The 25,558-nt window shown below is 43.9% G+C and overlaps 1 protein-coding gene across 1 annotated transcript; it reads left to right on the top strand.

The window, feature by feature from the left end:
- The first annotated feature begins 210 nt into the window (after positions 1 to 210).
- Positions 211 to 21,431, top strand: LOC141162483 (uncharacterized). The gene is made up of 8 exons (XM_073648650.1): positions 211 to 528; positions 3,243 to 3,575; positions 11,202 to 11,498; positions 12,021 to 12,305; positions 12,444 to 12,530; positions 14,490 to 14,858; positions 16,408 to 16,740; positions 20,871 to 21,431. Exons 1-8 carry the CDS (start codon positions 429 to 431, stop codon positions 20,951 to 20,953), a joined length of 1,887 nt encoding a protein of 628 aa, XP_073504751.1. The 5' UTR covers positions 211 to 428; the 3' UTR covers positions 20,954 to 21,431.
- The last annotated feature ends 4,127 nt before the right edge of the window (positions 21,432 to 25,558 follow it).

Raw genomic sequence — 25,558 nt, 5'->3', positions numbered from 1 at the left:
GGTCGCTCTTCACTTCTGTGACTGGCATCCTGGGCACCTCTGGCGCTTACTAGGTGCCACAATGTTGTGACGTCATGACACCTTGTAAACGTGAGTGGCACCAAGGATGCTGGGCACGAAAGTAAAGACCGGCTGCCAAGGAGAAAAGGATTGAATGCCGGACCAGGGCACGGCAAACCGAATTGCTCATGTCTAACATTCAGTGTTCCATTTGCACAGCGCAGCGTTCTCGCTCACAGCTACACAAGTCCCTGAGCAGTCCCATCCACCCCCAGATCATGCAGCCTGCTGCCTTCATCCATCCTCATTATGGCTGCAGTAAGCATGTCTCTTACATGGGGGCTTGCATTCCTGTACCACTCATATGAGGTCTCACAGCCCCAGTAGGAGGAGACACGGCGGTGTAACTGGTTGTGATGTGACTGACAATGGTTTGTAGTACATCTGCGAGGCCCTGCTCCTTTCCTTTATTTTCTGTGACCATGTCCTCCCTGCTCCTGATCCTGCTGCTCCTGGTGACAGCTGCCTGTGAGTATGGCTTTAATGGGGATAACATCCATTCTGCAGATCTCTATTACAGCATTTGCCCTTGTCGCGTGTGGACGGTGGAGCATCTGCAGCATTTTACATCCTGAGATCACACAATGCAACATCTTAAGATGACATCCATATAGTCTGTAGGTTCTTGTTCCACATTCATCGGGTTCATCCTGAACAGGTCTGTATATACCATACACCTGTGTCTCCAGACGTGACGCTGCGTACTATCCCAGTGCTGGTATCATGGTGTGTTACTGGGCTTCTCTCTCATTAAATGTATCACTCGTATGAATGGGATTTGCAGAAATCCATGCACGTTGTGCAGAGTCGGCACCATTCAGACGCTCCGCACAGACATTCAGGCACGGAAAATCCTGCAACATATTCTTACCACAAACGGCTACTACCATACACGCATGAAAATGTGATATTATATCATCATGGCTAGTGTGGATCTACCACAACTCCTATTAGGTCTGTTATTTTAAAGGGGTATTCCCATCTCCAAGATGCTATCCCATGATGTAATTGGCGTAATAATCAGGGCTGTGGAGTCGGTAAGCCAGACCTTCGACTCCGAATCTTCAATTTCCATGACACCGACTCCGACTCCCTCATACGCGGCTCATGTGTAAGTGATAAATTTACTGTAGCACAGATTCATCTCAGCTAAAAGTCTAGACCTTTAGATCAGGAATAGGACAGACATTTATAGGACATTTCATAACTTTCTCAAATTCTTATGAAAAAAATATTCCCCACAAACTGCATTGAACTACTGTACCCAATTTATTATATATTTTAGGAGTCGGAGTCGGTCCATTTTATACCGACTCCACCAAAACGGAAACCGACTCGGACTCTACGACTATGATTTCACAACCCTGGTAATAATAATAATTTTAGAAAATACCTCAAATAAGAAATAAAGTATAGTTCTTCTAATTTGCTACGTCGCTTACCCATGTGTAGGGCATTCCAGTAGGTCAGGTATCCATGGTTATCCATGCTATAACAGCAAACTGTCACTATATGAGTGGTAGTAACCATGGATACCAAAACTACTGCAATGCCCTGCACGTGGGGTAAGCGACATAGCTAATTAGAAGAACTATACTATCTTTCTAATTGGAGGTATTTGCTAATATTATTAGAATTACCTCTAATACTTATTGGGATAGGATCTTGGAGATGGGAATATGAGTGAAATCATTGTATTCCCTAATATAGAACAATATTGCACCTTTCTTAGGCCGTATTCACATGATAAATTTGTCATGCCATGTACAATTCACATTAAATATTACAAAAAACTGTGACATCAGCAGCAGCAGCAGCATGTCATCGGTGACATCAGCAATGACACGCTGCTGGAGACACCTGACCGTGGCAGCCAATCACAGGTCTCAGTGGTCCTACTGCCGCTTTGAATGCCTATTCCAAACCACTGTTGAAAATTTAAGTTTTCCCAGGCAACCTCTTTAAGGGGTAAACTTTATACGTTTTCAACATGAAAGCCTATCATCGCAGTCAACCAGTAAAACGGGTATACATTAAAGCTAATCATTCTTTTAGGACACGAGGCTATGGGAGACGGACGGCATCAGTCAGATGTGCAGTTATTCTGGTTCTAAAAAAGCAAATACTCTAAGGCAATGCACATGGTGGTGTAACCTCCCTCACTTTTCTATTTATGCAGCTGTTTTTGTGTCACATACGACAGTTTCTAACTATACGGTATTACTGAAAAGTTGTTTTGATTCTCATTTTACTTGTGGTAATGTTAACTCAAAATAGGTGTATTTTATTTGACATTATTTGTAATATTTTTTTTATATATTCAAACACAACAAGCCTTAATGGGAACCTCTGAGGAACATTCACAATCGATCATTTTTTTATTGAGCATTTTCCACTGACATTGGTGCATCCATGGGATCCCCAGACAGAAGGGAAAACCTTCTCCTGCATAGCGATGGATATTTAATGGCTATTCCCAGCGCTGAATACGCATTCATTCTGTAATCCAGCTGCAGACTGATGAAGGTCAAATTACAGACCAAACGTCTCGTATTTTCCGAATTACAGACCCAAACGTCTCGTATTTTCTGGATTTTTTCACAATAAATTCTCATCCTTAGGATTCACGTTTGAGTGCTAAGTTTTTAAATATAGTTTATGGGACAGTATCCTACTTGTGCACAAACTACGGAATTGCCGTGTTCTGCTTTTTCATTCAATGACCCTATAATAGCAGTCTGGATGTGTAACCTGAAGCCCCCTATAACAGCAGTCTAGATGTGTAACCTGAAGCCCCCCTATAACAGCAGTCTCAATGTGTAGTCTGGAGCCCCCCTATAATAGCAGTCTGGATGTGTAATCTGGAGCCCCCTATGGCAGCAGTCTGGATGTGTAACCTGAAGCCCCCCTATAATAGCAGTCTGGATGTGTAGTCTGAAGCCCCCCTATAACAGCAGTCTGGCCGTATGCACTGAAGTCCCCCACATGAGATGATATTATAATATTGCAGCACAATCACTACATCCACTGGTGATGTCTATGTCCCTGACTGTCGGATGTTCTGGCTACTTTCCCCCAAACTCTATTGTTCTGCATTAAGATCCTAATTTACCAGAGTGATTGATACAATATCGCTGCTTTGTAACAGTTTGTAATCGTCTATAACGGTCTGTGTCTCACAGGTGCTCAGTTACAGGTCACCACCTCCAATGCTCCCATTACGTCTGAACCCGGGACCACGGCGGTCTTGCAATGTATGTTTTCTTTGGGTGTGACCCCAGTGGATCCTGCGCAAGTGCACGTGTTTTGGAAGCATGACGGAAAAAAAGTGTTATCATACGTGGACACAATCACTGCTTTCAGACCTGGTGCACACATCTCCGAAGAACAGCTGGCAAAGGGAGACGCATCACTATCTCTACCTGTGGTCACGCAGGACGACGCCGGTCTATATTCCTGTAGTATCCGACTGGGATTGGAGCAGGTGACACACGCTGTCAATCTGATTGTTAGTGGTAAGTGTCCCACCATAGAATCATAGAGTGTTAGAGTTGGAAGGATTCACTAAACCATCTCAGACAGATGTGTGAAGACTTCCATTGAAGGAGACCTCACCACCTCTCGTGGCCATCTGTTCCACTCATTGATCTCCTCACTGTCAAAAAGTTTTTTCTGATATCTATTCTGTATCTTCTCCCTTTCAGTTTCATCCCATTGCTTCTCGTGTTTCCATGTGCAAATGAGAATAAGGATGATCCCTCTACACTGTGACAGTCCTTCGGATATTTGTAGACAGCTTAAAGGAGTATTCCCATCTCCAAGATCCTATCCCAATATGTAGTAGGTGTAATAATAGTAATATTAGCAAATACCTACAATTAGAAATGTAGTATAGTTTTTCTGATTCGCTATCTCTCTTTCCTCATGTGCAGGCATCGCAGGACCTTAGGTATCCATGGTTACGTCCACTGATAAAGTCACAGTTAGTTAGCTAGTTGCTAGTGGTCGTAACCGTGGCTACCTAAGGTCCTGCGATGCCTGCACATGAGGAAAGAGAGATAGCGAATCAAAAATACTATACTACATTTCTAATTGTAGGTATTTGCTAATATTATTATTATTACACCTACTACATATTGGGATAGCATCTTGGAGATGGGAATACCCCTTTAAGTCTCCTCTTAACCTTCTTTTTTGCAAGATAAAAATTCCCAGATCCTTTAACCGTTCCTGATAGGACATAGTTTGCAGTCCGCTCACCATCCTGGTAGCTCATGACGCGCCCCCTGGGACATATTCCTTTTTGAGGGGAATACCCGGCACCGGATCAGATGGGGGGGGGGTTTGTAGTCTCCGAGCGGCTGTGACCCGGCCCGTGCCCAGGGCGTCAAGCTCAGTGTTATGTGGCAGTCCTACAGATGTTATTAAGAGTTCTTTTGTGTCGACTACGCCACCCGTTGAGATGCGGTCACTGTGGCCGCCGCTGCAGCAGGGTCCGCTGAGGCTGATGGTGGGTGCGCAGCTTGGTGGGATAACCCCCAACGGGAGGGGTATAGCCTCAGAGGGGACAGGCGCAGAGGATGGGGGTTGTGGTGGTGTAGTGCAGACGGCAGTGAAGACAGAGTCGGGTTGTGCAGTTAAGGGTGTTTACTTACTGCAGATGTTGTACTGGTCACTCCAGCTGCTAGTGACCACCCGAGCCGTGCTGCGTCCACCAGGTCCTGGATCCAGCCAACCCCCAAACAAGTCCGGAGCGTGGCCCTGAGCTCTCTTTCTGTCCCGTTCTCTGGCCGTCCCCACCAGTAATCCACCTAGGTCCAGCTCCCTCGGGCCTTCTGTTGGGACACCCTTGGCCCTGGGTTCCCTGACCCTTCATGTGGTGTGCCTTCGGGGTGGATGTGATGGGTGACCGTGGCAGACGCTGCCCACGGTCTCCGGTCTCTGGCTGGGGAATGTTTTTACCCCCACCAGCTTGGGTTCCGGTACCCTGATGCCGACTCTTCACCCGGTGCTTTGAGTTGGGATCTCAGAGTCCTTCTCTTCTGTGCTCTGGGTCTCTCTCTTTTCTCCTCTCTCACTCTGGGTCTTTGTCTTTCTCCTCTCCTCTGCTCCTGACTTGTTCTCTGCAGCTGACTGACTCTCTGCATCTGATCCTCTGCATCTGACCCTGATCTTAGTTGGTGCCCACCTTATATACACCCTCTATGTGTGAGCTCAGGTGACCAGCACCCAATGAGCTCCTATCTTTACCCAGGCTGCTCCCCCTATCTGCCCCTACACTACATGGGATGTACCACCCCCCTCCCACTCCAGCCAGGAACAGACTCGGTCGTACCTGCACATTTCTAAGTGGGAGTACCGTCGGCCTGTTCCCCGGAAATGGGATGTGTGTAGTGCATGCAGCCTACCGAGCTCAGTTCCACACTCCATCCTTACCCGGGAGTGGAATATCACACCTCTGGGTTGAGGTGCAATACTCCTGTAGCAGCCGAATCCTCAGGGTGCTACATTCCCCCCTGGTAAATCACAGCACGTCCTCGGGCTGTAAGACATAAATAACACCAAAACATACAATTTTTTTTTTTTTTTTCATATAAACATAATAAAACATATAAAACATTATATATATAAAACTTTTCATATAAACATTCTCGTCGTCTCTTGTTTCAGGTTCCTCCTCCGGACACTGTGCAACGTGTGTCCGGGTAAAGTGCGACAGTCTCTTAGAAAAACTGGTTTTCCTATAAAACCGGTAGGGGGCGCTTTAGGAAGCGCAACTATATACAGGGGAAGTTGGCCGCTCTCAGTCCTCGGCCAGGTAGAGGGAAGGGAATGGCTGCTCACAGTCCTCAGCCTGTGGGATTAAGGGGTTAACGGGTAAACAGTTCACTCAGCTGGTCCCAACGGGGACTATATATATATATATCAACAGTTTCAGTTTCTTTATACCCCGATTGGGTAACTTATTTACAGCACCTGCTTCGCTGTACTTAACAACGGCGTCCTCCTCCTGCTCTTTGCTTATAGCTGGTGGTAACTTCAGACCCGTCCGGGTCCTCTTGCTCCTCCTCCTCGCACCGCAACTCCTCCTCCGTCAGGCGGTGTACGTGGAGGGCATAAGGTCCCTTGGCACACTTGTGCCGGGTAAAGGTGACCTCGTCTCCGATGTAGAGGTCACGACCTCTGTGCCCCTCCGGCAGATGAGACTCCACGTCTCTGCGCGTGACAAAGACGTCGCCGGGGGTGTTGTTGTCTCTAATGAAGCCCCACCCATGCTGCTGGTTGAACTTGATCACTGTCCCGATGGTGCGGGGACAATGCGCTGCACGGGGGTCTCTCCTGGCCCGGCTCTTCTGCTCCGCGCTCCTTATCTGGGCTTGTTGTTCCCGGACCCGCCTCTCTCTCCGCTCCCTCGTAAACTCCTCGAGCTGCTGTCGGCAGCACTCAGCACGCTCCGCTGCAGCTGCCCTGGTTTCCTGAGTGAACCCCATTAGATCTTCTCCGGTGGGGTCCCACTCAAACTGCGCTTCCGCTAGCGGGGGCGAGATCCTTATTACGGGCTTCGGAGCCGGAATCAGGGGTGCACACATGGCCCCAACCCTCCTCTGGTGCTCCAGTTCGTAATACTTCTGGGGCCAGATGAAAGGCTGCCCGTCCGGCCATGTGTGCTGGGCAAACAAGTCCTCTCCCAGACGCGGCACCCTTGGTTTTACGGGTGCGGGCGCGGTGGTGATGGCGCCCGGGTTGCCCAGGCCTTGCGGCCAGGCCTGGGGCACCTGGAAGGTGAAGGGCACCGTTAATACGGCGGCGCCCTGGGCTACCTGGCCTTGCGACCAGGCCGGAGGCTCCGCAGAGGTAGGGGGCGCTGTTGGTGTTGCGGCGCCCGGGAATTCTAGGCCCTGCGACCAGGCTGGTGGTACTTCCTGCTTGGTCACGCTCGGGGTCGAGGCGTGTGACGTCACAGGGGTCGCGGCGGCGGCTTCCGGTTGGGGCCTAGTCTGCGTCGGTGACATGGCGTTTTCGGGCACAGCAGGGGGACTTTCGGGCTCTGCGACGGGGAGCTGGGGCAGGTAAGCGGTGTCACGGCTTGGGGTATAGGCGTCCCCTTTACCTGCCTCCATGCGTTCGGCTCCCTCCTCGGCGCCGTCTCCGGCCTTGGGTCCTCCCGCGCCATCCTCAGAGGCGGTCTCCTTCCTCATCTCGGCTGGCGTGCTCCGGGTCTTGGTTTCAGCTTGCGTCTTGGTTTCAGCTTGCTGGGCCATCTCCCGGCTCCATTCCGCCAATATCTCGCGCTGTACCCGGGCCATCCTCCGTGCGAGGCCCTCCAGGGCAGTCTGCGCACACTCCCGGTCTCGGGGGAGCTGTGCAAGGACCTCCACTAGGCCTAGTGGGGTCGTGGTGTCCAGCAGGCTCCTGACCAACGGGTCGGTGCTGCTCTGCTCTTCTTCCAGCAGGCTCCTGGCCAGCGGGCCGGTGCTGCTCTGCTCTCTGGACATCTCCGGGTGAGCTTCTCTGCTACTCCTCTCCAGACTTCTTGTCTCCGGGTGCGCTCGCTCCAGACTGCTCCAGGCGGCACCCATCTTTGTTCTCTCCTTTCGTCCCCTCCCACTTCGAGGGCGGTCCCGGGGCAACTCGGTGACTGTCAGCTCCAGGGGTAGTTCTTTCACGCTGACAGACACCTCCAGCATCACAGTCTCTGTTGGTGGGGGCGGTTTCCACTTTTGGCGCCATTTTCTGTCCTGGCCCACGATGGGAGGTGGCCTCTTGCCCTCCTTTGGCACGCCCATAATGGCGTCCGCTGCTCTTCCAAGGCGGGAAATCTGCGGTTTTGGCGGGAAGCGTCGCCCAGTGGCGGGAAACTCTGCAGATGGCGGGAACAAGTTGGAAATGGCGGACAATCGGCAGGAAACGACTGGTGATGGAGTCCGATGGCGTGGACCCTCCGGAACCGGCGGGAGACTTCTTTCTGAGGTAAACTTGCACTTTTCTTCAGGCACGCAGTACCCGGGTGTTGCGGGCACGTAATCCTGCCGACTACGCCAAAGTTGACGCGCCCCCTGGGACATATTCCTTTTTGAGGGGAATACCCGGCACCGGATCAGATGGGGGGGGGTTTGTAGTCTCCGAGCGGCTGTGACCCGGCCCGTGCCCAGGGCGTCAAGCTCAGTGTTATGTGGCAGTCCTACAGATGTTATTAAGAGTTCTTTTGTGTCGACTACGCCACCCGTTGAGATGCGGTCACTGTGGCCGCCGCTGCAGCAGGGTCCGCTGAGGCTGATGGTGGGTGCGCAGCTTGGTGGGATAACCCCCAACGGGAGGGGTATAGCCTCAGAGGGGACAGGCGCAGAGGATGGGGGTTGTGGTGGTGTAGTGCAGACGGCAGTGAAGACAGAGTCGGGTTGTGCAGTTAAGGGTGTTTACTTACTGCAGATGTTGTACTGGTCACTCCAGCTGCTAGTGACCACCCGAGCCGTGCTGCGTCCACCAGGTCCTGGATCCAGCCAACCCCCAAACAAGTCCGGAGCGTGGCCCTGAGCTCTCTTTCTGTCCCGTTCTCTGGCCGTCCCCACCAGTAATCCACCTAGGTCCAGCTCCCTCGGGCCTTCTGTTGGGACACCCTTGGCCCTGGGTTCCCTGACCCTTCATGTGGTGTGCCTTCGGGGTGGATGTGATGGGTGACCGTGGCAGACGCTGCCCACGGTCTCCGGTCTCTGGCTGGGGAATGTTTTTACCCCCACCAGCTTGGGTTCCGGTACCCTGATGCCGACTCTTCACCCGGTGCTTTGAGTTGGGATCTCAGAGTCCTTCTCTTCTGTGCTCTGGGTCTCTCTCTTTTCTCCTCTCTCACTCTGGGTCTTTGTCTTTCTCCTCTCCTCTGCTCCTGACTTGTTCTCTGCAGCTGACTGACTCTCTGCATCTGATCCTCTGCATCTGACCCTGATCTTAGTTGGTGCCCACCTTATATACACCCTCTATGTGTGAGCTCAGGTGACCAGCACCCAATGAGCTCCTATCTTTACCCAGGCTGCTCCCCCTATCTGCCCCTACACTACATGGGATGTACCACCCCCCTCCCACTCCAGCCAGGAACAGACTCGGTCGTACCTGCACATTTCTAAGTGGGAGTACCGTCGGCCTGTTCCCCGGAAATGGGATGTGTGTAGTGCATGCAGCCTACCGAGCTCAGTTCCACACTCCATCCTTACCCGGGAGTGGAATATCACACCTCTGGGTTGAGGTGCAATACTCCTGTAGCAGCCGAATCCTCAGGGTGCTACACAGGCATCGCAGGACCTTAGGTATCCATGGTTACGTCCACTGATAAAGTCACAGTTAGTTAGCTAGTTGCTAGTGGTCGTAACCGTGGCTACCTAAGGTCCTGCGATGCCTGCACATGAGGAAAGAGAGATAGCGAATCAAAAATACTATACTACATTTCTAATTGTAGGTATTTGCTAATATTATTATTATTACACCTACTACATATTGGGATAGCATCTTGGAGATGGGAATACCCCTTTAAGTCTCCTCTTAACCTTCTTTTTTGCAAGATAAAAATTCCCAGATCCTTTAACCGTTCCTGATAGGACATAGTTTGCAGTCCGCTCACCATCCTGGTAGCTCATCTCTGAACTTGTTCCAGCTTGTCGATGTATTTTTTAAAATCTGGCGCCCAGAACTGGACACAGTATCCAGATGAGGTCTGACCAAAGAGGAGTACAGGGTGGATAATTACCGTACTTCATGTTCTCACTCCATCAAGTGTGATACTCCAAATTACACAAAAAATGCTTTCATTATGTCAAAATTATATAAAACTTTAGCTCAACAAGATTAGATAGATAGATAGATAGATAGATACAGATAGATAGATAGATAGATAATAGATAGATAGATAGACAGATAGAGATAGATAGATAATAGATAGATGATAGATAGATAATAGATAGATAGATGATAGATAGATGATAGATAATAGATAGATAGATAGATGATAGATAGATAATAGATAGATGATAGATAGATAATAGATAGATAGATAGATAATAGATAGACAGAGAGATAGATAGATAATAGATAGATAGATAGATAGATAATAGATAGACAGATAGAGAGATAGATAGATAGATAGATAGATAGATAGATAGATATAGATAGATATAGATAGATAGAGCTTTCTTGGTCCTGTGTCCTTCTTATAAGTGTTTGCCAGATAATGATTGGCAGGTCTTGCAGCTAGATCTCGGTGCACGGTGGACCTGCTGCTTGTCATGTACAGCAGATGTCCAGAAAAGGGTTATTCTCATCTTTTGAGATGGACATTATGGGATTGTTACAATCACTTTGCAATTTACTGCCTATTAACGTTTGCAGCCGTTCTTGAGATATTAATTAACAGCTGGTTGCCTGGTTTTAAAAACTTTTATTTTTGACTTTATTTTCTAATTCCCCTAAGGGAATTGGAACCTGTAATCGTCTGATCGCATATACACTATACTGCAATACAACAGAGCAATATAACGTTTAAGTCACAGTCTGCCATTCACAGGAGTAACAAGATGGCAGGGACCGAAGCCTTCAGCAGGATGCCTGCTGCCATGATAACCTACTGGTGTTCCTAGACCACATCGTGGGGGAAAATGAGAAGCGAGTGCTTCGGTAACCACTCCATTAAACGAGATAACAGATTGACAGCAGCATCTAAATGGTTAACAGCAGCAATCAACGGTCAACTCCAGGCACTGCTGTTAAGAGACAGAAGTCAGTTATGTAACATAGCCGGCATCTACTGGGTGTGAAGGGGGCTCAGCTCCTGACACGGTGACCCCAGCGCTAATGTATATGTGTGTCAATTTGCACTAAGGGTTAGGAGGAGGCTGAAGGAGACACTCAACTATGCAGTTTTCTTCATGCAATTAAAAGATAGAAGTTAACTTTTTGTGCAAATCAATAAAATATGAATACATAAAACCTTGCCAAACATTACAATATCAATTTTCTATTTATGTACTAAATAACTACATTATGAGAGATCATTCTAGAAATCTTATTTGAGGGGCAGTCACAGTCTAAATAATAAGATCATACATATTGCCATATATCATTATTCCTTTATAATCTACATGTTATCTTCTTTCCAGAATTTCGTCACATAAGCCTTGAAGGAACCACAGTCGTTATGAACAAGTCTAATGAGTTGCAGTGTTCAGCAAATAACCTGTCATCTCCTGAAGTTACGTTCAAGTGGATGAGAGATGGAGCGGTTCTCAGCACCTCCGCCCCACAGCGGGTAGAAGGCAATGACACTCACGGCTTTAAAGTGCAAAGTTCCTTCTGCTTTACTCCGGTCCTTGGGGACGACAAGGCTCATTACTCCTGTGAAGTTGTGCCAAAAATATTTCCTCCGCTGAAGAAAACATTTCAGCTTACCTTCGGAGGTAAGACCCCCAACCCTTTGTTACGTATTTCTCCATTTTTCTCCCTGAAACCGAATAGTATCGGAGTAATCACAGGATAAAGTCAGAAAATTATGTAAAGCAAAAAAAAACTCACAAGGACAATATTTTGATTGGCAATATCTCTGCAACGGAGAGAATAAAAATAAAGTTTTCTCCTGTGTCCAGGTCAACATGAAAAATTTGGTTAAAAGGTCCTTTTTAAGTCCTCTTCAGTATGTCGGTTAGTATTTTCCGTCAGAAATGGCAAGCCAAAACCAGAAAAAAAGAGAGAAAAATATCATTGAATTATTTTCACGTCTTCTGTCTTTTGGATCCACCTTTGGTTTTAGCAGTAGCAAAATACTTTCCAAAATTCGTCTGCAACTGATCTAAAAATGCAAGGCTGTCAATATTAGGAAACTTGAGAGCAGCAATTCATTTTGAAGGCTTAATTCTATATTAAAGCGTTTCTAGTCAAATGTTTTACTTGCAAACCTAACCTTTATCTCTGCCCTTTCGCAGTTCAGCCAGATGTCTTCTTCTACCTCTCAAGCAATGGTCAGAAGAATTCATCCTTGGTCTGTCTGGTGTCAGGCTTTTATCCTGATGATCTGAACCTCTCCATGAAGAAAGGTGGAGAGCTCTTGGGTTGCAAGATCAAGAAATGGAGAAATTCTAATGGCACTTATTCCCTAGAGGCCATGTACCGGACCAATGTGACCTATACTGACAGCAACGTTGATTACACTTGCAGCGTCCATCATTCTACGATCCGAGAGGGTACAACAGAAAGGCTCAAGTTTCTGGGTGAGTTTTCAATAGTTTAATAACAGTAGATGAAGATATTCTACCATGAACAATTTACCAGATTAAAAAATCATAAAATCCAGTCAACATTAGTTAATTCTTTATATTAAGTTACTAACTAAGTGTCTCTTCTTGCAGTTGATGCTTATGTACCAAAAGCGTTGTGGATTTCAGCGATTTGCGGCTTCTTACTGTTAGCAGGAATTCAGATTTTCTGCAAACAAGGTAAGATACATCTAAAACTGGATTAAAAATACAACATGGAATTTGCAGCTAAATTTACTTATCTACATATGGTGAATTAGACCATATGGAGACTAACTATGGTGTGTCCCATAGGGCAGCACACAGATGTATTAGGGATCCGGCTCTCTTGCTTCTATGCAGAAGACAGACAGCAGCATGGTGGAAATTATGCAGCACTACTGAGCAGTGTAGCTGTGAGTTATGCAGCACTACTGAGCAGTGTAGCTGTGAGTTATGCAGCACTACTGAGCAGTGTAGCTGTGAGTTATGCAGCACTACTGAGCAGTGTAGCTGTGAGTCAAGCATTTGAGTGGCTAAAAAGCGGCAGTCCCATCTCTGTCTCACTCACTCTCTCTGCGCCTTCCTCTCCATAGACTTCTATGGCCAGCAGTAATCTGGCGCTTTAGTGAGTTTTCAGACCCCCTTGTTTTGACCTAAATGGAGTTAGCTGTTCTTCAGTGAAAATAATTAATTCCGGACATGAGGAAGGAGTAGCTGATAAGTGATGAAAGAAGCATATTTCTTTGATAAGATACGGAATATTACATAGTTATATATTCACAGGAACTACAAGTTATGCAAAGTTTGGTGAAATGATAGTGACCATTCAATGGTTTGTTAGATTCCCAAAACATTGATAAAACTGATGCCGATTTGTTATGGATCCGTGGCAAAATCCACACTAAAAAATTTGTATGTTTAAACTTTCCCCTAAAGGGAACATGTCACCTGAACAAAAACCCTATTAGCCTGGAGATATGGGGTTAATCCGCAGGTTAATAGTGTTCTGAACCTGCCCACCGCCTGCACTTAAGTTCCTCTGCCAGGAAGAAATTAACTTTATTCCTCCCGATAAAGAGGACAATGTTTATCAATGTTTATTCCAAGGAATACGACAGCAGGTTCTTGCTATGTAATCTGAGAACAGAATGATGTAGAGTCAGAGACCCTGATTCCAGCGATGTGTCACTTATTAGGCTTTGTGCTGTTGTTTCAATAAAATCAGTGTTTTATCAGCAGATTATTACCACAGGATTAGTTGTTTTTTGCTTCATAGTCCAACCATGTCTCCACCACTGATTAGCAGTTGTCAATGTACACAGAAAACTGCCAGAGGTGTGGGCGGGGTTATACACAGAAAGCGGCCAATCAGTGGTGTGGGCGGAGTTATACACAGAAAGCTGCCAATCAGTGGTGTGGGCAGAGTTATACACAGAAAGCTGCCAGTGGTGTGGGCAGAGTTCTACACAGAAAGCTGACAATCAGTGGTGTGGGCAGAGTTCTACACAGAAAGCTGCCAATCAGTGGTGTGGGCAGAGTTATACACAGAAAGCTGCCAGTGGTGTGGGCAGAGTTCTACACAGAAAGCTGACAATCAGTGGTGTGGGCAGAGTTCTACACAGAAAGCTGCCAATCAGTGGTGTGGGCAGAGTTCTACACAGAAAGCAGCCAATCAGTGGTGTGGGCGGAGTTATACACAGAAAGCTGCCAGTGGTGTGGGCGGGGTTAATGATGTGGGCGTGGTTATAAAGTGGTAAGTATTCTAAGCTCTGCTAGATCTACAGCAGGGAAACTAATTTTATCACAACTGCTTCACCCAGTAAAATTAAGTGACACATTGCTAGAGTTTCTGCCCCCACATTATGCTGCTCTCAGATAAGGTAGCAAAAAATTGGTGACAAATTCCATTTAAATAAAAGAAAGAGCATCATGTCCTGAGGGGGGAGAGCTGCAGAAAAACACAGGAAAATATTTGCCAGAGACAAAGTACAAAGCAATAGGAGCTCAATGTAGAGGTTAGAAATACAAGGAAAATTGCGAAGAGAAATGCATGCTAATTTAAATTTGTCAAAACTCAACAATCAGGACAACACTGTCATCACATGCTCCAATTGTACCGTGCGCTAATTTTCTGCACTGAATCTTGTGTCTTTCCAGTGACTGACATCTCGGTTTGCAAAGACTGGACAGAAGGCAGCATTGCTACTCTGAAGTGTAGTATTGCAGGCCGATACCCAAAAAGCATAAGTGCGGTGTGGCTGATCCGACAAGGGGACAAGGAGATTGAAATAAAAGAGAAAGGGTCGCTGTACCCGGCTGGGGACTACAAAGAGCTGCAGGAACAGGATTCCTACACATGCTGGAATATCGTCAAGAGTAAATTTGTGGGTGGAATACGCCACTCGCTGTGCTCCATCCTGAGCTTCCAGGTGCACAAGCAGCGCCATGACCAGGCTGAGTTCATCTGTCGCTTTATGAGAGCTGGCAAGATTCTGCAGGAGAAGAAATACTTTGGAATTGTCCTCGGTAAGTATTTGTCTATGTGGATTTTACTGTGGAGACCTCTGCTACAGGAAGCCCCCCTAACACAAGTCCAAACACATCAAAATCATCTTACTGACAGCATTTGCTTTTGGCTGTATTTCATCAGTTAAATCAATGTGTAAACTTCCCTAACCCATGTGTCAGTGTTTTCAGTGAAGTATAAAAGGGAATGTGTCAGATGTAATCTGACAACAGCATGATGTAGGGACAGAGACCCTGATTCCAATTATGTCAATTATTTTACTGGGTGAAGTAGTTGTAATATATTCAGTTTTCTCTGCTGCAGATCTAGCAGAGCTGTGAATGCTGAGCTGTGTATAACCCCGCCCACACTTCTGATTGGCGGATTTCTCTGAATAACTCCGTCCACACCACTGATTGGCAGATTTCTGTGTACACTGTGTAGTGATAAATCACCAGAAGAAAAGAACTGACAAAAGGTCAATAGTAAAGGTGCAATAAATAGAGGTTTTATTAATCAATAGTGAATGGACATGGGTGGGACCAACAAACTGGCGAAACGCACGTCGGGGTGGGTGCATCCTAGTAGCATCTGGGCTGACCCTCATACAGGTATGTTCTTTATCCATTCATTGAGACCATATACTTATATGGATGACATATAATAGCCTCACATGCAGTAGAGACTGGATCTATCTCATACATAAAATGTACTGATTTATTCAACTCCACCTGTCTGTCATTTCAGCATTGAGACACTTTCTTACACGAGTTTCAAATGCTTACCCATTGGTAATTTACCTATAATTATAATTTAACTCTTTTGATAACATGCATGTGCACTTTCATCATAACTTCTCCATGTCTCTCCTTTTACCTTGATTCTTGGGCTATTTCTAGGTCTATTTTATCTGTATCTTATTTGACTTTTTGATATCGTACAGTCATCTATTGATATATTTTAATTGGATTTTCTATTTATAAACATACCTATTTGTGAGTATTTGCTAGCTACCCGGATTATGTGCTCACTTTTTTGTTTGTTGGTCCCACCCATGTCCATTCACTATTGATTAATAAAATCTCTATTTATTGCACCTTTACTATTGACCTTTGGTGGGTTCTTTTCTTCTGGAGATTTATGCATATTTCCCAATAGGTCACTGCTATACATAATCCACACATGCACGGTAAAAATACAATGGAGACTAGTCTTTGTATGTAAATGGGTACTAACCACAATATATCGGTATATAAATATTGAGATCTGCATGTTTATTGTATTACTCGTGAAGTGTTTCTTAACTGTGTAGTGATAGAAACCTGCTAATCAGTGCTGGTGGCGGGGTTGGACTAGGAGGCATGAGACACCTAGTCCTGTAGTGAGAATCTTCTGCTGATAAAACACTGATTTTATTGAAACAGCAAAACACAGCATAGTAAATGACACATGGCTGAAATCAGGGTCTCTTCCCCTACATCAGAAAACATAGCAAAAACCTGCTGACAGACTCCCTTTAATACATGGACCCTATTTTTACTCACTTTGCATTGTCTTACCCCCCTACAGATAGTTACGGATTCTACTCTGTATCGGAAATTTGTGTACCGGAAACATGCAACGAGGGAGAGAAATTAACCCTTAGCTGCATTATGAAAGGAAACATACCTCGGGACATCAGCGTCACATGGGAGAGGGGCCTGGACGAAGAGCGGACATTAATCTCAAAGGAACTGGATGCCAATTACCAGGTCACCGAGAATAAATCACAAGGACAGATCTGCGCTTTCTTAACACTTTGCCCAACTTGTGAGGAATCGGGGGCCGTGTTCACAGCTTCATTCTCTGAAAACGAGGGAAGGATCCTTGCAGAGCGCAGCTCGACTCCTCTGAAAGTAGCTGGTAAATACTCGATTTGTCCCCCCTACCACTCACATAAGTGACAACTGGATAGAAGGAGGGCTCCTCGACCACTCAAGAGTGGTGATTTCATTCACTGCTAGGTGCTAAGAGGGTCCCTCAAAAGGAAACTCCAAAAAAGCCATGGTCTGCATCTGAGAAATAGTTACAGACATAGTTCTGCTAAAATAATCAGCAAGTAACTTGGGAATTCCACACAGGTTTGTAGGGGTGGAGAGGATGACGTTGGCACCCCTCTGGAGACCCCGGTAGGTTTATAGCAGGCCGGGGTAAAGCAGCTACCTCATTTATCACAGACAATAATCCATATTTTTTACTATAGACAAGAACAGTTTCCAATGTCTATTTCTAGTTTTCGGTGCAAAACACAAAACGAGTAGAACAGGAGGCAAGAGACGAATCTAGAAGAGAACGAAAGTTCACGTATCGGGGAAATAAATCACGAGACCCCCGGCTAACATGTTATACTTCTTTGTGACATCGACTGGGTTAAACTGCTGGAATTGGCTCTCTCTCCACTGCTATCAGTTTCAGCACGAGCCCAATCATCTGTATCAGCCGGGTTCCTGCATACAATTTTTTCTTAAATTCTTTGGAAATACTATAATTGTATAAGAGAGAATCTGTCAGTAGGGTCAACCCCTCCTAAGCCGTCTATATGGGCATTCCGGCCATAGAAAGTTGAATAAAATGACTCCTTGATGTCCGAAATCGGATGTTTTATTCCAGAGAAATCCCTACTTTATATGTAAATGAGCTGTTAAGACCTATGGGAGGGACACAGATCTCCCGGAGACTCTTCCTCCAGAGATTATTGTAAATGAAAGGAGGAGTTACCAGTGTGAGACATGTAGATAAGGAAAGCAGACTGTCAGTCATTACATGTCTCACACTGGTAACACCCTGTCATTTACATTAAGCACTGGAGGCCGATTTTCTGGGAGATCTATATCCAGCCCATAGATCTTAACAGCTCATTTACATATTAGGAAAAATGTGAATTACTCTGGAATAAGACATCGTATCACAGATATCAAGGTATCATTTTATTCAATTTTCTATGACCTACATGTCCATATGGATGTCTTAAGAGGGTTGATCCTATTGTCAGATTCCATTTAACATCTTAAATAACTTTCAGGCATCAAATCAGTAAAATTTCAAGAACTGGAGTCCCTGTGGAATGCAGGATTCCTGGTGCTGGGATATTAGATGAATACCACTTTGAAAAAAGTGGAAATGCACAAGTAGATACATATAATAATATACAAGTCTCATTGTATGAAGCTACCTCCTTTTATCTATTATTCTTTCACTTAAAAGGAATCTGTTACCAATTTTTTAGTCAATTTCAGAGCACAGTAATGTAGAGGCAGAGACCCTGATTCCAGCGATGTGTCACTTACTAGTTTACGTGCTACAGTTTTGATAACATCCCTGTTTTTTCTGCTGCAGATCTAGCAGTTCTCTGAATGCTGAATACAGATTGGCAGCTTTCTGTGTGCACTGTGCATAGGCAGAAATCTGCCAATCATTAGTGGGGTGGGGTTATAAAGATCTCATGAATATGGAGGATTACATGGCAGCAGGTTTACTAGTCCTCTAGTGATAATCTTTTGCTGATCAACAGTGATTTTATCAAAACTACCCCAAGTAGCCTAGTAAGTGACACATCACTGGAATCAGGGTCTCGGTACCTACATTATGCTGCTCTCAGATTACGTAGCAAAAACCTGGTGACAGATTCCCTTGAAGATGGATTTTCCTAATAAATATATAATTGTTTGGCTGGGTAAGATGACGAAAACGTCCTGTTTCTTCTCACTGCACAAATGCAACCAGGAATAAAATCACAGTGACTGACTCAACCACGGCAGATCCAGTGAGGAGTCTCCACCGCTGCACTGACGGCTATGTAGACAGCATGAGCCACTGAGCCCAGTAACTGGCTGCAGTAGCCATGTGATGTCACCTCGGCAGCCTGTAAACAGAGACAGGGAGCAGCGGTGGAGTCATCACTGGTCCCGCGGAAGATGAGTAACTGTGATTTTATTAGTTTTTCCATAAAGCAAGCTTAAGGGCAGGAAAAAGAAACTAAAAAAAAAAGAACATTGTACGGTGTGTGCACACGACGGCTTTTTTTCAGGTGGATTCTCTCTGGAATCCGCCCTTAAAAAATGTTGGAAAAAAAATGAATATAATGCACAGCGATGTCAAAGCAACATGTTGTGTCTTTGGATTTTTCTTTTAGTCGCCTTAAGGTTTGGAAACCTCGAAGTGGTGAAAAGCAGAAACACGTTCATTCTACGGGCGGCTTCATTTATAAGTCACCCACTCTTTATACTTGAAAGCACAACGCAAAGACGCTGGTGGCTGAGTCGCCATAAAAGACGGCTGAAAGGATGCCGGCAAAGACCCTTCAGGAAAACAATTGCCAGCGGTTTTCTGAAGCCTTTTTGTCTTGGAAAAGTCAGTGATTCCGCAGGCGTCTTTAAGACGACATTCCCTAGAAGATAATATCTCATCAAAAAAATGACCGATTATTTCCATTAAGCTTTTATATTAAATCCATATTACTATTTTTATACTGCCCTGATGTAAAATGTTAAGAAAAAAAAAAAGATCCATTCTGTATTTAAACATTCCTTATGGTTTTCCCTATCCTTACCTCCTATTCTCTTCTTCCATGGTTGTGTCAGGAGGAACAGCTGACAGCCCAAAAGGGTTCTACTGACAGTGCAAGTGTACGGCAAGCATTAAATATGTATTCTGTACACCAAAGATGGTAACATGGAAATGTAAGGGTAAATTCACACTGCCTATTTATCCGGTGGTGGAAAATAAGACACTTTAGAAAACTCTTTTTCTATTTGTCTTTCTTTGTTTCTTTCTTCTTTTTCTCCTTTATTTTATTTCTTTCCTGGATTTTTTTTTCTACTTTTTCTCTTTCTTTTCTCTCTTCTGTCTTGCTCTTTTATTTTCTTTCCTCATTTTCTTTTTCTCTCTTTTTTTTTCTACATTTTTTCTTTCTTTTCCTCTACCTTTCTTTATTTTTTCTCCTTTTTCTCTTTTTTATTTCTTTTTCTCTTCTTTCTCTTCTCTTTATTTTCTACTTTTTCTCTCTCTTTTCCTTTTCTTTATTTTTTATTTTTCTTTGACTCTTTATCTTGTCTTTTTTGCTCTCTCTTTCCTTACTTTTTTTCTTTCTTTTCCTTTCTTTCTTTCTCCCTCCCTCCTTGAGAATCTGCCTCTAGAGCTTAATTTAAATGACAGGAAGCGTTAACAATGTGAGATACGTAATTAACACAGTACAGCAAAGCTGAACAGTCTCATTACAAACACATCTGCAGCTGTAGTTGTATTCTCATAGAGCTGTCAGCTCTGCTGCAGAGCTGTGCCTGATTATAACTAACATAGTACAGCAGAGTTGAACTTTGTGTCATTATAACCACATCTGCAGCAGCAGTTGTCCTCTCGTAGTGCTGTCAGCTCTGCTGCAGAGTTGTGCCTGATTATAACTAACATAGTACAGCAGAGTTGAACTTTGTGTCATTATAACCACATCTGCAGCAGCAGTTGTCCTCTCGTAGTGCCGTCAGCTCAGCTGCAGAGTTGTGCCTGATTATGTGTAACACAGTACAGCAGAGTTGAACTTTGTCTCATTACAAACACACTTGAAGCAGCAGTTTTCTCACAGCCCTGCTCTCCTGATCTACATCTTACACTGGTAACTCCCCCTTTCATTTAAAATAATCTCTGGCAGCAGATTATCGGGGAGATCTAGGTCCGGTCCATAAATCTTAATTACTCATTTACATAAAAGAAAAAGGTGGATTTTTCTGGAATAAGGTATCACATTGCAGATATCGAAGTTATTAAGTTATTATTTTATTCAGCTTCCTATGACCTGCAAGCCAATACAGACAGCTTAGGATGGTTGATCCTACGGATAGAATCCCTTTAAAGTGGGCAGAGGTTAACCAGAGAGGACATCCTGTTTTTTTCCCCATCTGTGTTTCTTACAAGGGGCACTGGTTATTAACATAGTTACTATATAAGAAAAAAAAACTAATCACAGACTGATATAAATGTGTTTGTATTATTTTTCACAGAACCAAAGAAGAACCACTGGTCTCGAACGTATCAGGACTGGGGTTTCCGGGCATTCGATGAGAGTGTGATCACAGAGATGTGACAGTCACCCTCTATATGCTCCTGGATCTTAGTCCTTCATCTTCCAGAACTGACAACACAGGATGAATGGCCGCACCCTCTTGAGACACATCAGCATTATAATAAAAGACAGGGAACTTCAGATATAAGCACAGTGATAGATCGTGTGTAGCCTGTTATTCCTCTACATTGTATTATTAATGTAACAACCTGGATCTGTGCACATGAAGATTTACATTATCATCCATGGACAATATAACAAAACGTAATAAAGTATTAATCAGAAAGCGGACGAACAGTACGGAGCACAACAGCGGAGCTGAACTCATCACTGTAGGAAAAACTGTGGACAGGTTTCATGTATTGGTGCGTCTTGTCTAGCCTGGCTGCAATAAGTTTACGGCATATTTACACCATCACAACTTTTTATTGTATTTATTGAGATTTAAAAGCTGTATGATAAATAAAAGAGGAAGAAAATGATCAAAAGAGGTCACTACATATAATTAAAAGGGGTCTTGAAAAGCCCTTGTGAAATAACAAGATGAATCTAATAATAAAGAGGGTAAGTCTTCCAAAACAAGCGCTTCTGAGGGCATGCTGCTCTTTCACTGATCCTCGCCTTGGCTATTTTACAAAACCAGCTGAACTGAAACAGTGTGAATGAAGCCCTGAACAGAGGGCCAGTAATAAGGCAATTCTAGGGGAGATCTATGCCACACCCATAGATCTTAACAGCTCATTTACATATAAGAAAAGCTTGCATTTCGCTGGAATATCACAGATATCAAGGTATCACTTTATTCAGCTTTCCATTACCTATATGCCCATTTGGATGGCTTAGGAGTGTGGATCCTACTGACAAATTGCCTTCAAAACTTTCTGCTATAAGCTGCGCTAGTTATAAAAAAAAAAAAAATGAGTATGACTCTTCCCAGGCCCAGCGCTGGATCTTTGTCGCTAACCCACTTTGTGTTGTCTGCAGTGCTGATGACATGTAAACAGCGCTGCAGCCAATCACTGAGCTCAGTGACTGCTCCTATACACACAGCAGAGCTGCTGAGCTCAGTGGTTGGCTGCAGCGCTGTTGACATGACGTCAATGCAGCAGACAAACAACAGAGAGTGGGGTAGCGGCGGAGACCAGGTGATCAACCTGGGAAGGGTAAGTAATACTCAGTTTGTGTTTGGAAAGTGGACAGCCGCCTTAATATTTTAATAACCAGGGAATTTTTTGTTTCTGTGTTTTATTTTCCCCTCCTTGTTCCAATAGCGTTTTTTTTTTTTATTTTGCCATCGATATAGCCGCATATTTTTTTTTTATAGGCTTGGGGTTTTTTTTACAGGACAAGTTGCGGTTTGAATGACACCATTTATTTTACCATACAATGAACTCGTCATCGGGGAAAAAATATCAAGTGATTTGAGATTGTGAAAAAAAATTAATTTGGTCATTGTTTTTGGTTTTTCTTTTTATGGAGTTTATTCTGCAGTAAAAATGAGCTGGAAATACAATTCTACAGATTGGCACAACCACGGAAATACCAAATGCCCAACTTTTTTGTAAATTATTTTAGCAGTGAAAAATTTTTTACATTTAAAAAAATAATAAATTGCTTGTTTTGCAATTTTCTGAGACTTGTAAATTTGGGGATTTTCCATAGAAGGAGCTGTGTGAGGGCTTGTTTTTTTTTGTGTCCAAAGCTGATATTTTTATTGATACCATTTTGAGTTAAATATGAGGTTTTGATTCTTTTTATTGCATTTTTGGGGAGTAGTGTAGAGACCAAAAAATAGAAATTCTGGTGATAACGTACGGTTCAGATATTTGTTTCGAAATATCAGATGTTTTCGGACATGATGATAACAAATAATTGTGTTTTTTTTTTTTTATTTTATTTTTAAATGGAGGAGCGGAGCGATTTAAGTTATATCATATATATATATATATATATATATATAATATGTGTATGCGTAAATTAAGAAATATTCTAATTTTTTTTAATTTTCTTTTATATTTCTATTTCATTTTTATGTGTTTTTATAAGACTTACATCTGCAGTCATTTCGTTCATGCCATATATTACAACACCACAGTATTGCAGTATATAGTGAAATCGCAGTTCTATGAAGCTTGCTCTTCAGCAGGCCTACAGTTGCCATGGTAACCCACCAGTTCCTAGCGATCGAGCCACGGGGGGGGGGCAATGGTAGCCGATGCACGCGCACATTGGAGTCATTTAAATACCTGTGTCATTGATTGACAGCGGCATCTAAGTAGTTAAGTTACAGACATTAGAGCAGACTTTGTACTTTGCTTAAAAGAAATATTAAGAAAATATACATTTTAGGTTGTTCAATAAGTTCAGATGAGAAAGACAAAATATGTTTTGAAATATTCTGAAAAATTATAAGAATGAATAAGGCTAAAGCCACATATCGCCATCGAGTCTCAGACATGCTTCCAAAACAATTCTGCAATCCGTCTATGACTTGATGACCTGCACCTACAATAGAGTTGCAAATTAGCTATGAAACAAGCAAACAAGCAAATAGCAGTCACTTGTGACTTAGGCTTTGTTTCTATTTCTCTACTGGGTACAAGAAAAAATTCCAGAGGTAAACTGATGTAGGATCTGATCCCATAGAATTCCATAGGATTGTTCCAATTCATCCCATGCAGTAGTAGTTATATCAGAAAACACTACATTTGTGTTTTCCAATCATCAATTTTGCAGTACAAACCAGCAAAAAAAAAAGGGAAATGAAAACGGTAATCAGTTACGATGATCAGCTGAGGCACAAGAACAATTATCTTGATGCCACAGATGAATGGAAACCTGGTCTTACATTGTAATCAGAGCTGGCATCCAAAAATCCATAGTAAACAACCTCATAGACGTGCGCTGGGACAAGGGGAGGCATGATCCTATACAAAGCTCTGGGAATATAGTCTTTTGGGGGTTTTAATCTGCTTGAAATGTTCCCCCATAAATATCAATATTCATGTTATTCCACAACAGACAATTCTTTGTCCTGATTAGATTCGGCATTAGGGGACACATTGGTGGAAAATGTGGTTCTGGAAATCTAATACTTAGGGAACTGTCAGATCATAATTCGCCAAGTATTTCTCTTTATGACTGTTCTGTGTTCTCCAAGCGTTTGGAAACTGATCTCCTTTTGGCCACAAATCATTGATGCAGATTGTGTTATTCTTGCGATGTTGAGGTTTTTTTTCAAACAGCTTCCATTACAATTGTGTGGGAATCCATGAAAGCTTATTTGTGGTAGCTTATTTATAAGTGAAACATCCAAGAGTAAGGCTGATCAGACCTTCACCAGAAGTTTTATTTAAAGCAGGTATTGGATCTGATTCTCGGAGGAGGAGGGAGTGGGGATTCTGCACATGTTGTGGTTGTGTCCTCAATTATTTGCTATTTGCGCCGTGGTGCTGAATCTTATTCAGTCATCTTATGGAATTATGCTAAGAACCCTAGGAAGTTACGATATCTTCCTTCAAACAATAAGTATTTTAGCTACAAATAATCCTCTGAACTGCATTTTAGGTTATGTGGAGGAATTACCCGAGTACAAGGTAGGTGAGGTTTGCCATTGTGTATTTATTTATTTGTAGCTAAAAAACGTATTACTAAATACTGGATCTCAGAAAATTCTCAATCACGCAGGGAATTTATCGACCAAGCAAATACCCTCATCCAATCAGAAAAGGGAATATATCCTAAACGGAACAGATTGGCTGAGATTGAGAACATGTGGCCTCCATGGCTGGGAATCTCTGGTATGGTGGTTTCTACACTTCTGGTAAGGTGAGGAAGTTCTTCGACACTGTTAAAGTGCATGATTATAAGAACTATAAATGTTCATTTAACCTCTTTTATTGCAGTGTACAGGCTCTCTGTAATTTAATAATATTGGACTGCATTTTGACTTTGATCATTTTTTTTCCTTTTCATTGAATATTTTAACTTTTATTTCCAAGAAACATCTCTTGTATCCCAGCGGCTACTTTGTTCTGTTTGTGGAGGAAATGGGTTAAAGAGTTATGTTTATGTTATATATAGTGATGCGCGAGTATGTTCTGTTAACCCTTTCGGCAAGCATGCTCAGATGCTCGCCGAGTATCTTCAGCGTGCTCAGTGATATGTTTGAGTCACGCCCGTGCACGTGATTTGCGACTGTTTGACAGCTTTAATACATGTGAGGAATGCCTAAAAAAACATGCATTCCTCACATGTATTAAAGCTGTCAAACAGTCGCAAATCATGTGCACGGGCGTGACTCAAACATATCACGGAGCACGCTGAAGATACTCAGAAAACACCCAAGCATGCTCGTAAATCTCGAATATCGAGCATGCTCCCTCATCACTAGTTACCGTATTTTTCAGACAATAAAACGCACTTTTTTCCTCCAAAATTTTGGAGGAAAGTGGGGGGTGCGTCTTATAGTCCAAATACTATATACATGGCTTGCGTGGTGGTGGGTGTGGGAGAGCGGCAGCGGGGGATCAGCGGGGCACGGGAGGCAGCAGCCGCCTACAGCAGCCTAGCTGTGCCCGCTACTAAAGAAAATGAATATTCCCTGCTCGCCACGCCCATGGGCGT

Source organism: Phyllobates terribilis, unplaced genomic scaffold (genome assembly GCF_046119375.1).
Source record: "Phyllobates terribilis strain yellow unplaced genomic scaffold, ASM4611937v1 Scaffold_9__5_contigs__length_417890890, whole genome shotgun sequence".
Lineage (NCBI taxonomy): Eukaryota > Metazoa > Chordata > Amphibia > Anura > Dendrobatidae > Phyllobates > Phyllobates terribilis.
This window is presented reverse-complemented; position numbering and strand designations above follow the sequence as displayed.